General features: G+C 35.2%; 1 protein-coding gene across 1 annotated transcript in view; it reads right to left on the bottom strand.

The window, feature by feature from the left end:
• Positions 1-1,322: 1,322 nt before the first annotated feature.
• LOC145686648 (Golgi-associated PDZ and coiled-coil motif-containing protein-like) overlaps positions 1,323-13,923 on the bottom strand; it is a 116,998-nt gene continuing 104,397 nt past the window's right edge. The window contains exons 7-8 of the mRNA XM_081760129.1: positions 12,264-12,413; positions 1,323-6,230 (exon numbers count right to left, since the gene is read on the bottom strand). Coding sequence (XP_081616255.1) covers positions 5,783-6,230; positions 12,264-12,413 — 598 coding nt within the window. The 3' untranslated portion in view covers positions 1,323-5,782. The remainder of the gene's footprint in view (positions 6,231-12,263; positions 12,414-13,923) is intronic.

The raw sequence follows: 13,923 nt of genomic DNA, 5'->3' as shown, positions 1-13,923 counted from the left end.
TAACTTTTTTTTTTTTGAATCAATTCGGCGTCTCAACAATAGGCTCCAACTACTCCGTTAACCCTTAATGCAAACCGGAAGTGGCAGGAATTAACTATTTCTGGTTTCAATGTCGACCGCCATAAAACAAGAACAGCACGAGATAGTAAGAAGCGGTCTTTTACAATAGACTCTGTGTCCAATAACATGTTCCGTTTCCTCCTCTACCTTTTGTTCAAGCGTAGAAATCTAATATTACTGGTTTCAAAGTTATTCGTCATAGATAGCGTAGAGCATTTTTTTTTTTTTTTTTAAATTGATCATGCGTTCCAAGAATGTTCCATTTCCACTCATATCCTTACTATATATAAAACTACATCAACTCCTTGACATAAAATAATGGGCACTTCCGGTTGACGTGGAAAATTTAAAATTTGGCATGATAGCAGCTTTTCGGAACCTTCAGGAAAATTGTCAAAAGTAAATATTTTTAATTTTTAGGGAGTGTAAAGGGGAATGAAGAAATTTCCCGTGTTATTTAAATGGCCCTTTTTTTAACCTCTAATCTCCTGTTTTAGGTACTTGGAATGAAAACTTGAAATTCGGTATGCTTGTACGTCTTCCATAGGATTATTTAGCAAAATAACTAAAAATAAATAAAAATCCAACTTTAGAATGATTTTATGGGGAACTGAAAAATCTTGAAGAAATTTCCCTGTTATTTATATGGGACATCATCTATACCCCAAAATGTTTAGGCATTTCCTGTAGGGCTACAATGATGAAATTTGGCATAATTGTAACCTTCCTAGAGTAACCCACAGAAAAATTGCCAAAAGTGAATACTTTTAGTTTTTAGGGAATCTAAAAAGGAAATGAAGTCTTCATGTTATTTAAATGGGTGTTTTCTTGGGATACAAAATTTTATTTTTTAGGTAGTTGAAACACGAAAAGAAACTTGATTGAAATTCGGTAGAATTGTGGGTGTAAAAGGTGCGAGGCCGTAGGCAGAGCAAACGTAGGGCGCGCTGTCAACACCCTCTCACAACGTGGGGCTTTGACAGGTATTCAACGGTTACCAGACATCTGGCGAATGGTTCAACAGGCTGGCGGAGACTACATCGAAGGACTGTAAGCTTCTTGAGATGAGTGATTCATTACACTCCATTTCACAACTATGTTGCAACTTCGAGTTAAATTACCCTTAATTTAATTTACATACCCTTTTTCCAGTAAAATGCACCCTGCTAAGTAATGGAAGTATTTTTCCTTTATTTGTAATTCTTAGCTAGAATTAATAAAATAATAAATCAATAAATAAACAATACAAAACAACTCCTTCTTTTTGCAATCTTTATTGTATTTGAGTGATCAATTTTACATTTCAGTTACTCACTGGGAGCAAATACAAAAACACGCAGCTTTTCTTGTAATGCTACTTCTGCTTTATATTTGGCATTTAAACGTACGCATTTTTGTTCATTAGTTCCGTATGCATGTCCACAAACAATTTAAGCGTACGGAACTTACAAAAAATTATTAGCTATCCTTTTTTGTTAAAATAAAAAAAAGCAAATCTTATAAAGAAGTATCAACCTTGCTTGTTTAGATATATCCAGATCAGAATCGCTTCAATACAATTATATGTCACGCTTACATCTCCTGGAGTCTAAACCAATAAGTGGAGGCTTAATTTCAGCATTAAGAGGTGATACGTGACAATAAAATTACTTATATCTGTCTATCTCGTTATGTAACCTGTCCCAGTCAAATTTCCATTTACATATTACTTCAAGGTCAATCAGCAACTTAAAGCTAGAATTAGACGTGAAGTTGGACGAAGAAAGAAAGAAAAACAATGGAGTTTTTGTGCGTATTTTATTATAGATCAAAGAAACAATGGAGTTTTTGTGCGTATATTATTATATATCAAAATGTATTCTTCACTAAAATTAATCGTAGTAGTGTGTTCTAAACTATATATTTCAAAACTCAAAATCTTACCTTGTAACCAGGGATGAAAGTGGATCTGAAAAGGTGGGTGAACGGTAGATAGCGGCATGTCGCCACGCCGTTCCCCGGCCTATCCTTTCCCATTGTAATTTTTTAGGAATTGGGGGGACGCCATATATATATTTTCGAGGTGGTGGGAACGGCGTCTCCCCGCACTTTTGTCCCTGCTTGTAACATCAGTTGCAATTCTCTTTAGGACATCAATTCACTTTTCAATATTTCAGTTCTCCCTGAGACTGTGTTTACGCGTGGGTGTGACTTGGGATCATTTCTTCTTTTGCAGGTTATGGAATTATAATCTAACGTAGTCGCACAGTGACTCCGGCTTATGTAATACCTGCACGTGAACACATTCCCAGAGAAAACTGAAATATTGCGAAGTGACTTGATATCTAAAGAGGATCAGCAACTTGGGTACAGGGTAAGATTTTGAGGTTCCACTAAAATTGCTTAATTAACATCGGTAATGGCATAAACAACCCAAGTTTACGAGGTCTCTTCCAAGCGATTCTGACTAATATTCGTGCTATCACTCCCAGTATAGTGCAAGTAAAATCACGTTAATTTTGAAATAGAATATACCACAAACCGTATATAACGAAAGTGAATAAATAGAATACATAGATGGAAAAGAAGAGTTCAAGCGAAAGTTTCAGCTCTCCGCGATGCTTAACTTCTAAGGGTTCGCAGACCATACATCAGAAACATTATGTACTTTCTAACTCAACCACACAAAAACAATTGCAGTATTCTGATTAAATTTACCGTATTTAAATTATAGCGTGTCACATGGTTGCTCCACATGTCACCGTAAATAAAACATTAAAAATAAAATCTAAAAATCTCCTTTGAAAGCAGACTGTCACAAAATGAACCCAAATACAATGGTATGGACTAAGTCACATTTTTTTTTCGAATATCAGGGGAAAAAATTCAGTATTCTCGAGTTACCTTCGGTCAATTATTATTATACACCTTTCTTCTCATCAACAATTTAATAGTTCCGAATTAATTTCTTTGTATAATAGTAATGAAAGACTAAATACTGACTCCTTAAAAATTCTCTGAACCCGCTCTTGCTAATTGTATAAGTTGGATATATTTGTGAAAATCAGATGGCCAATTTAGACAGGTTCTTTATTTATTTATTGTTTAATTTATTATTATTATTTAAGATCTTGTTTAGCTGTTCACTTATCAAGAGGGATGTTTTTTTCTTTCTTTTCAAAGGGGGGCACACAGTAGACAGAATCCTGTTGAGCGACACTCAAAAACATAATAGATTGTTTTGAAGAAAATTATTTTACAATGGTTTACAATAAATGTATTATTATTATTATTATTATTTGTAAATGTAAAATAATGACGATTTTAATCTTCAAACTATTTTCATGATTCAAAAAATTAGACGATTTACACACAATTGATACTTTTCTCATTTTAATGTATTTGTGTCCTTTGATAGCCAGTGCAAAATGATGATGAAGATATTCCTTTAACTTTATAGCCATAGTTCTAAGTTCGTACTCAATGTGTTTGCTAGAAAATGATTTAAATAAGTTTTAGTTAAACATTGAAAGGCTTTGGTTAATATCTATTAATAAATATACTCTTCTAATTTACACATATTTTAATTGTTTTAAAGAGCCTCAACTTTACAGCGTAATATCGCATACTTCTTGTAAGTAATAATAAAATGAAGGACAGTGCCATATTCTTTAAATATTTTCCCATGATACCGTGCAGAAAACAGCATTTGTCAAGACAATGTAATTGTTTACGTTTCGCCCATTCAATCAGCATTCTGTACCCTGTGGAGACGATCACCTCAACTGTTACCTCCTTTCCAAATTGATTTCTACATTTACTTTCGTTTTCTTGAAGATCAAAAATCAGTAAGTTATACTTCTCTAGGCCATAATAATTATTACATCTAACCATAGATCGCGTAAACTTCTCTTTTCTCAATAAACAACGAATCCAAGTACACAGTGAAACAGCAAAATTGTTAATTCAGATGCTAAATATAATCCGTAAAGAAGTTTTTTTCGTTATGAGGTTCATTCCATGACACAGAAGTAAAAGGAAAGTTTCATTATTTTCTTATCCTATTTCTTGAGACATTAGGAAGCGGAATCTTACTTTTTCTTTGTAAATAATGAAAAGAACAACAAACAAACAAACAAAACAAAACTAGCATATTTGAAAATATGTAGGAGATTGATAATTCATATTGTTTAAAAATTTATATTGAACTTACTGACAAAGAAGAAAAATCTCATCAATTAATTTACGTAGTAGTCCTAAGGCATTTTTCTTTGGTATAATTTTCCGTTGGATCTACCCCTCCCACTTGCGTAAGTTAGTTTTCTGCGGAAATCAGATAGCAAATCTCTCACTGTACTGTTTTGGTAATAATAATAATAATTATTATTATTACTATTACTATCATTTACTATTAAAACTACATGTTCATATTGTTCATCTTGTGGAAAATGAAGTATGTATAAATGAATTTTCGTATTTTATGAGAAATGCAAATTAATATTTTACCAAACTTCACTTACACTGTAATCTAGATAAACTAATAAACTAGTCTAATGAGTAAATGGGCAATTTATGGGAATACTAATTTCTTAATTTAAAAAAAAAATAACATTTAAAAATCCATTCCTTACATTCTTTACGTAATTTATTCCGTCTGATAAATAATTAAGTAATTTAATAAATAAATAAAAAAATAATAATAACATGAATACATGGGACTAGTTACCAAAAATGCGTACGTATTTTCACAGAAGTCCTTCAGAAATCTTACTTCAGAACATTCATAATAAATAAATTCATCTGATCCAAGAGCTTTATAACAAACGTTACTAAACAACGGAAAATTAAGGGCAAATATAAATAACATATGATAAGCAGGTACTTCTTCAACACAAAGGCACACAAATGAAACGTGATTCATTAAGAAGAGTGAAAAAAATAAGTGAAAAATAAACAGGGAAACCCACATTTTCTGGTATACCTTTTGCGTTTAGTTTACTATATATATATATATTACAATCTGCCACACGAATTCATTGCACATAATTAAGTTATTCTTCGTTCCAAAATAAGGATTCGCCTGTAATTACATGCAAACGCATGATTTTACTATGACCAGATACAAATGACTGAACAAACCAATAAGCTATCGAGTCCTGTTTTCCAATATTTATATATATATCACTGACTAACGCAAGTCCATCGCTTTCGTAGCCATTAGAAACACTTGGCCGCACACGTAACAAAAATAAAATAAATGCGCAAAAATGCACTTTTTTGTTATCGAGCAAGGCATTGCAATTGCTGCAAAATATGAAAAAAACCTATGCATGTATTTTCCCTCCATATTCAAAAACCTTCCATCATTTTACAAAATCGACTCTTCTTGCATATTTATGTATCATTAGAAAGGAAAAAAGGGCCTACAATATATTTTGCAACAACTATAGCAACATCTCGTATGTCGGACAGCGCCCTAAGCTTTGTTCTCCATAAATATTATGGTTTTTTAAATATTACAATTTCATATTCGTCTCCTAAATAACTTAGGAAACTACGCATAGTTAATCGCTAAGCATAGTTCTGAACAAAATAAGTTTTACAAGTTTCTTAACAAGTGACTGACCATGCCTTTCGTTCAAGCACTTTTACGACTTAATTTCTTCACCTGAGCTATCTAAATTAAAAGCTTACTGGCTGAATTATCAATTTGTAATTCTTATGGATGAATTTATCAAGAATTTCATACTGGTGTACCAAAATCGGGGTCTCCCAACCCTTCGGCTTCAATTTGGTAACTTTTGGGATTTCGAACGGCTGATGGACTTTGGCCTAGCACTGTTGGATGCCTTAATCCACTTTTCTTTGAACTGTGACGAGGTTTTGGCACAGAAACACGTTCTTCTATCAAATTCTTTGTAACACTATCTGCTTCAGTTTCTTTTACATGTCCGCTGGTACTCTGAGGACTACTTGATTTTCTCGGCGATGGGGGGTTATTGTTTAGCTGGGGCGTTGGCGTTGGGGGCATGGAACTTGTTTCACTACTCGTTACTTGTCCAGATGGTGTTGAGTCTGACGTATTTGTGTCTGTTGTATGCATAGGAGATCCAGCAGAAGGCTGAGTGGATGGATCTTGAGTACTTCCAACCTTCACTGGACTATCTGGAAGGCTACTATCTGATACATTCCTGAAAACAAAATTACAAAAATAATTATAAACATTGCCTACACAAAATAGATAGCATTCATTCACCGTCTGACGTTATATAATAAATTAAACAACTCTATGAGAAAACTTACTTTTATAATGAAATTTATACTTTAAAAATAGTACGAATAAGGTAAGACATCTAAGTATTTACTTCGCAACACATTATAACTATACCTATTGCCAAATTAAAAGGTACTTCTGTTTCGATTTAACAGAACTCAGGCGTTGGGAAACGAGACTGCCGGTAATACCAGTTTTTATGTCCCCTAAATATAACATAATTGATTCAGGATAGATCATTCGCTCTCTCGACTTTTAGACCTTTCCATTCGCCTTTCAAGCTCTCACAAACCTACAGAAATTTCAGTCTAGCTATAGTTCAATATTTGATATCTTTGAGAACAATATTCGAGAAAATGTTCATTTAGGTACTTTTCTTTCTTTTATTTCTGTAATTAAAGATGTTTATTCGTGAAACTGAGCTTTGGAGGTGTTATATCTTTTATTGAGGTTTAGAGTAAAAACAAAAAGATACGTATATGACTGACTGGATCATGAACGAACTGAAAACGTGTGTCACTATCAGTCACGTTGTACATTATTCCAATAGACTGAGTAAAGCTGACAGTAACACATAATTAAACTTTTCTTTCTAATATTCATTATTATTTTTCTCGCATTCTACATTCTAGTAGTGAGTTCTTTCAGAGAGTGTTTGTATTCCAATATACAGGGTTTCCATAAATGATTCATTCGTTTTGAAAAGGCTATGTTTTTAAAAGTTATTACACGTACACACATGAAAGATATATATGAAAAGAACACAAACTTATCAAGTTTGTACTGTGTGGCAGCACGAGTGTATTATCTTCCCGATCGGGTGTGGCAGTGTGGCAGTACGAGGTTAGTATCTGTCAAAAATAGAGAGAAAGCAAGAAAAGTTTTTGTGTGCTTGAATATGCCAGATGTTCGTCTGTTATAGCTGTACAACGCGCTTTCAGAAGAGAGTATGGAAAAAAACCGCCATAAAGTATTTTGCGGTGGTATCGGTAATTCAAGGACACTGGTTGCTTCTGTAAAAGGAAAAGCACCTGGCCTTCCAGATCTCCTGATTTAACGCCTGCGACTTCTTCCTAGGGGGATGGGGATGGGATTTAGATTTCTGGGCTTTCGGCATCAAAGGCCATTTAGCCCTTCACGTTTTGAGGGATGACCGGAGACGAGAGCGTTAGCGACTACGCTACGCGGGGCCACTTCTTCCTAGGGGGTACGTTAAGGACCTTGTTTACTTAGTCCCACTACCGCAATCCTTAGTCAAGCTCCAAGAACGCATCAATGCTGCAGTGCAGACAATTGACAGGATTATGCTACAAGATGTACGGAATAAGCTTGAGTATCGCCTGGACGTGTGTCGCGTCACCAAATGGGCACATATTGAACATTTATAGAAGGTGTATAAATTTGGTGAGTTTGTGGGTTCATATATCTTTCACGTTTGTACGTATAATGCTGTAATACTTTTGAAAATATAGCCTTTTTAAAATGAACGAATCATATATCCTAGCCCTGTATAAAGCAAGTATCTTTTACATGAATGTCTTTCATCCAACGTTCGGAATTCTGTTCTAACTACTTATTTAGGATTAATTGATATTTGGATGCCAATTTTCATTATCAACGATGATAATTCCTTTTTCTCTCTCTCTTTCTTCAAAACACGATTTTTTTTAAAAAAAGTTTATTATTCCTAGACATTAATGAACATCGTGCAGTAAGTCATTACACTTACATACTGTTAGATTCACCCGTAACTATTACATAGTTTTCAAATAATTATGTATATAATCTGACATAAATTAACTTCTGAAGAAAATTGCTTTCTGCCATGATAGTAGTTAAATGTGGTAACGGTGACGAGTATTAGAATTCGGTGTGAGTTTTTAGACTGGACACACGGAATCACACTGAAATTCACTAAATGCTGCTAGTGAAACAAATGGTAGTTAGAAAGTTGTCGTGGAACCTTTAATAATCTTCATGAACCAGATGCTACAACCGGATATATTTATACAAGTCTTCCAAGTTCAGCTTATTGAATCTGGTACGGCTAACAAAGCAAGAATATCGTATTATTGCATCCTAGAAAAGCCTAAGTAATTATAATTACAGCAATTTCGTGCAATTATTATTATTATTATTAATATTATTATTTTGTGTGTGTGAACTGAGATTCAATTTCTTTTCACGGTTTAATAACACTGAAATCACGTTTCATCTGGAATTATCAATTCATGAAACACAACTTTTATTACATTGCAAAATTTCGTGAGTTTTTGATCAACGGTTAAGAGATACAGCAAACCAACATAGCTAACTAACTCTATGGCCTATGGAACACGGAGGTTCAATGCCGCGTTCACAAAAACTCGCAACTGAATTCTATGCTTAGACAACTGAATCCAGTTTCTACTTTGCATTCCTATTTCTGACAGATCCATCCTCCCATCTGCGCCTAGGTCTTCCTAATGGTCGTTTTCTGATTGGATTTCTAGTTAAAACTTTGGACCTGCCCACCTGAGCCTCCTAGACTTGATGACCCTAACAATGCTTGGTGAGCGGTACAATTGTGCAATTCCTCGTTATGAAAGGACAAACTGATAAACTGCTACATAATAAATTGGCTAAGTATTTACTATGTAACCTAAAAATGTGTACGTTTTTAACACATCTTCGGCAAGTTAAAGATCTGTGTAATTATCGAAGTTTAACGTGCAATTAACAACTATCGTTTAATCATAAACGATAATTATAATCATAAGTATAACAGCATCTTCACAAAATGGATATTAGAAGTGAGCAAGATTTCCACATACTAGTACAAAATTATAGGTCTTCACAAAAGTCTTCTGCATAAGTTTCTCACAGCAACAAGACTTTCAAAGTAAGAGGATTCTAGTGCAAGGAGTTTACACTATCAAGTTTTTAGACCTTATCATTGTTTACCGTGCACACAAAATTCTAAGCAGTGAGAGGAGTTGCACGTGTGTTACCCAGATCTGCTGAGAAAAGTGCCAGAGAACACTGAAGCAGTACATTAACGATATAGCGTAATACAAAAGAATTTACAAATTATTGTAACATACATCAATTAATTTCCTTAAATAATTATTCAACACAGAGATAATTATGTGTACGTTCGAAATAACTAGAAGTATATGAATTTCAGATTTTTCATAAACACTAAACTGTACTCTATAACTCAAGACGGGTTATGGACACTCAGATGATGTACATTCAACAGTGACTCGTGTGTTGTTACTGTATTGACATCCAATAGCGTTTCAAATTTCAATTCAACTAGTCCAATTTTCATAAGCACCCTGGACAAAAAATTACGAAGTGTGTACATTATTGGTCAATAAGGCGTTATATCACCACGGGCGCGGATTACAGCTTTGCTTTTCTGTTACATACTGTCAATGTGAAAGAGGATAATGTTCAAGTTCAGTTTGGCCCATTGCCGAAACAACTGGTCCCGCGAAGCGGTCAGCTTGGGGGAATGTTGATGTTTCCTCTTCACGGCCTGTTCCAACATGTTTTTTCTCGATACGTTGAGGGGGAGATCACACAAATTTGCTTCCCAGGTGAGATTTGGGATGTCCACTTTAGGTTCAGCAATTCCCTCACAGTTCTGGTTCGGTGAACGGTGCAGCTGTCGTCTTCATACTGAGACTCTGGGATGTGACCATCTCGCAGAAACTGGACAAAAGGCAATACTTCATTATCTAAAAGGCAATACTTCATTATTTAGAATGAAGACGTAATTTACAGCCTTTATATGGTTGGGCATCTCTACCATTGAAATAGAAGCACAACCGGAATTCATTTGAACAGAGGATGCATTGACACTGGTCTCTAGTCCATGACGGTGTTCCCTCTGGAGGTCAGCCTGGGGCGTACCCTGGCAACGCGACTGAATATGCTTACACCATGTAGTTTTCATCGCAGGGGTTGCTCACAGATCTGACGACTAGCTCCTGCATTATACTCCTGCAGCAGTTCCTGATGGGTTTGGAACCGTTTAGAGGTCGCTAATCTCCCCAGATGTCTACGGTCGCGCTCGGACATGATGGGTTTCCTGCCACTGCTGCTCCGAGAGGATTGGTTTCTGTCAGATGCCTTTCACTCTCTATGGACAGTACTGACCGTGGATTCGGATATGTCAACGAACTGTGCCACCTCCCGCAGGGTATGCCTATGTTCACGCCCGAAGGCAATGGCTCCCTTATACCACTCTGTCGCATTCCTTTTTCGGCCCATGGTTCAATTTGTAATGAAATGATACCTCATGTCTTACCAGCTGCAAATTGTCACAAATAACATACATATTCATATTCGCGGTATCTTCAAGCATATAGCTATGTCAGGCCACATCCCACAAGGCCCCTAGAATGCCCACACTTCGTAATATTTCGTCCGGGGTGCTCAATAATACATTGGTTCGCACAACAAGGTAATATTGATTAAAATTACGTAAGAAATGAAGTGCTCCTTAGTGTGCTCTTTTTTAATGCGTGAAACCTCTAATTAACTTCTGTGATGGCCAACTTGTTATATAAAAGCAAATGGGACACAGCACAGTAACACATATACTCAGCTAAGTATTTCACTGAAGCGGAAATTATTAATTATTAATGTAATCTGTGATTTCATTGCGAAAATATATTGTATTAGTAATAGAATACTACAGAAGGTAATATTACATGGTATTATTGCAAGAGAAATTCCATTACCGCTAAAGTAAGCGATAATCGTACTTACTAACAGTCGGTCAACCGAACTTAGAAGTCCTCAGTGTGCAAAGATATGGCCAAGCCGAGCCTGTCCCTGATCGAGCTACGCCACCAAACATGGTGATCTTTGTTCTTTACACGATGGACTACTTGCCCACCAGTAGTTACCGAGAAATAAAGTACCACATACTATTTGAGTGAATCTATAAGTTCCCGTGCGCTTGCACTGGGAGCTAAATTGATATTCACATATGCTTATTCATACGGATAGAAAGTGAGTAATGTAACCGCGTCTATGAACATAAATTAATTTGTGTAATTCATACAAATTAGTGAGCCTGCACGAGCAAATTTCGTACATTACCACAGCCTAAATGTTCCACCGACTAGGCAATATCTTATGTTACTTTATCTATCTTGTCCTTAGGTATCTTTTACATATCAATTTTATATATATTCAGACCCATGTAACTCATGAGAAAAAATAACTCAATTGAATAATATTAAATATTACAACAAGCAACCTCAGTTTTTAATGCATGTACACTATACAATATGAGACAAATGTACCTTGTAAGTTTGAAAATACGATGCTAAAATACTACACAAATATTATGAAGGTAATGACTATTACATGGTTAAATAAAAGTCGGAAACAACCTCGAAAAGTCGGAACAAAAGCTACCTCGAAACGATGTCACATGACCCTTTTGCTATTTTTTTTTTCTGAATCCACGATGGCGGACTTCAAGATGGCCGCCATGGTGCTAGTATACATTAATAGATGAGGTTCTACCTTCATTATTCCTATCCAAGATATGATGTCATTCCCTCTAACCGTTTCAAACTTCCAAGATATCTTTCCTTATATTGTATACTGCAAATGCATTCAAAACTTGGTGCACTGTTAAATATTATTCAACTGAATTAATTTTTCTCATGCATAAGTTTGGTCTGCTATGGAGCAATTTTAGGAGGTAAGACTCAAAAAAGCTCGGAGGTTGGAAAATAAGGACTACCCTAATATACCTACTTGCTAATTCGGAAAGTTCGTGTAATAATAAAAAATCGCGTTAGAGCAAAATCACGTTATGTAAGGTATTTCTGTATTTTCTTCTCTTTTTATGTGGAGTAAACTTTAACAAATAGCCGGAAACCAAAACATAAACATATAAAGCACATTAAAACACAAGATATAGAAGATAAAAGAGACTCACCTGCTGGTTGCGTTTGCTGAGTCTGGAGTACGTGGGGCAGTAGGAGTTGTAATAAAGGCACAATTATTTTTATTGTCTGAACCATTGTTCAGTGGATGAAGATTTATAGTTTCATTTGAATCTAAAACTTCATCATCGAAGAACCTATACCTATAGGTGAAACAAACATCGAAACATAATAAAACATAGAACATGCAACATAAAGATTCCAGATATATCAGCAACATATTAGTACATAAAAGTAGGGTTGCTAATGGTAACGGAACCGAAAATGTCCCGAAACCTAAATAAATATTTTTGATTAGGAGTGCTTCGGGAAGAGAATCGAAATACATTTCAATAGCACAACGTCGATCAACATCGTTACAAGCTCCAAACGATGTTGAGCAACTCTGAAACGAAACTCAAGGGAGCCAGTTACAGCAGTCTTGTTAAAATAATAATAATAATAATAATAATAATAATAATAATAATAATAATAATAATAATAATAATAATAATAATAATAATAATAATAATAATAATAATAATAAGAAGAAGAAGAAGAAGAAGAAGTAGTTCCGGCCATCAAATTCAAAAAATTGATTTCGGTACAGAGTATGAAACAGTTTTTATCAGAGCATCTCTTTCAATTCTGCGCCCGGCATCGGTTTCCGGAACCGGTATTCCTAGAAAAATCAAACAGACAGAAATTTTCTGATGAAGACTTTCAGACTCGATACCGAAACCAATTTTGTGAAATTGTAGCCGGAACCGAAACTGCTTTCTGTTCATCAAACAGAAAACAATAAGTTGGTGTATTTCGGGAAGAGAACCGAAATACATTTCGCCATTACAACGTTAAGTCAACATCGTTATAAGCCTCAAACGACGTTGAGCAACTGTGAAACGAAACTCAAGGGAACTAGTTACAGCGGTTTTGTTACAAAACCTATTTTTCTTTTCTCGGTTTCGCTTCCACTTCAATATCGGTTTCGGCTCTAGAACCAGAATGATTTTCTCATAAAAACAGTTTCGGTTCCGGGCATCAATTTTGCAACACTGATTTCGGTATAGAGTCTGAAAGTTTTTATGAGAATCTCTTTTGGTTCTTCGCCTAGAATTGGTTTCCAGAACCAGTATTCCCGGAGTAACCAAACCAAAAGAAATTTCCGGGATTCCGACTCACAAGTCAGTACCGAAACCAATTTTCCGAAACCGTGACCGGAACCGAAATTACTTTTACGAGAAAATCGTTCTGGTTCTGGAACCGAAACCGATATTAAAGTGGAAGCGAAACAGAAAAAAGAAAAACAGATACTGTAACCAAATTGCTGTAGTCGGTTTCCTTGAGTTATCGGATCCGAATTAAAGTACCTAGTATCCCCGGAACAAACCCAGCATAACCTATTTATGCCTATCGGTTCAAGAACCATTAGCAACCCTCCACAAAAATGCTTCCCACAGTTAGTACTGAGTTATCATAAGCTTATTTACAAGCATGACAAAATTTTTTATCGTGATGTATAAAAGCAATTAATGTGTGTTTTTATTAGCCACCTTGGTCACAAATTAGGTTCTACCTTCTGATCGAGGTTTAATATACTGATTGTTTCAGAAGTCCCGTTACCTATGCAATCACTTACAACTGCCAAACCAAATGACACATGATATAGAGTAT

Source organism: Thermobia domestica, chromosome 5 (assembly GCF_964235325.1).
Source record: "Thermobia domestica chromosome 5, izTheDome1.hap1.1, whole genome shotgun sequence".
Lineage (NCBI taxonomy): Eukaryota > Metazoa > Arthropoda > Insecta > Zygentoma > Lepismatidae > Thermobia > Thermobia domestica.
The sequence above is the reverse complement of the archived record's forward strand: the minus strand, read 5'-3'. Positions and strand labels throughout refer to the sequence as shown.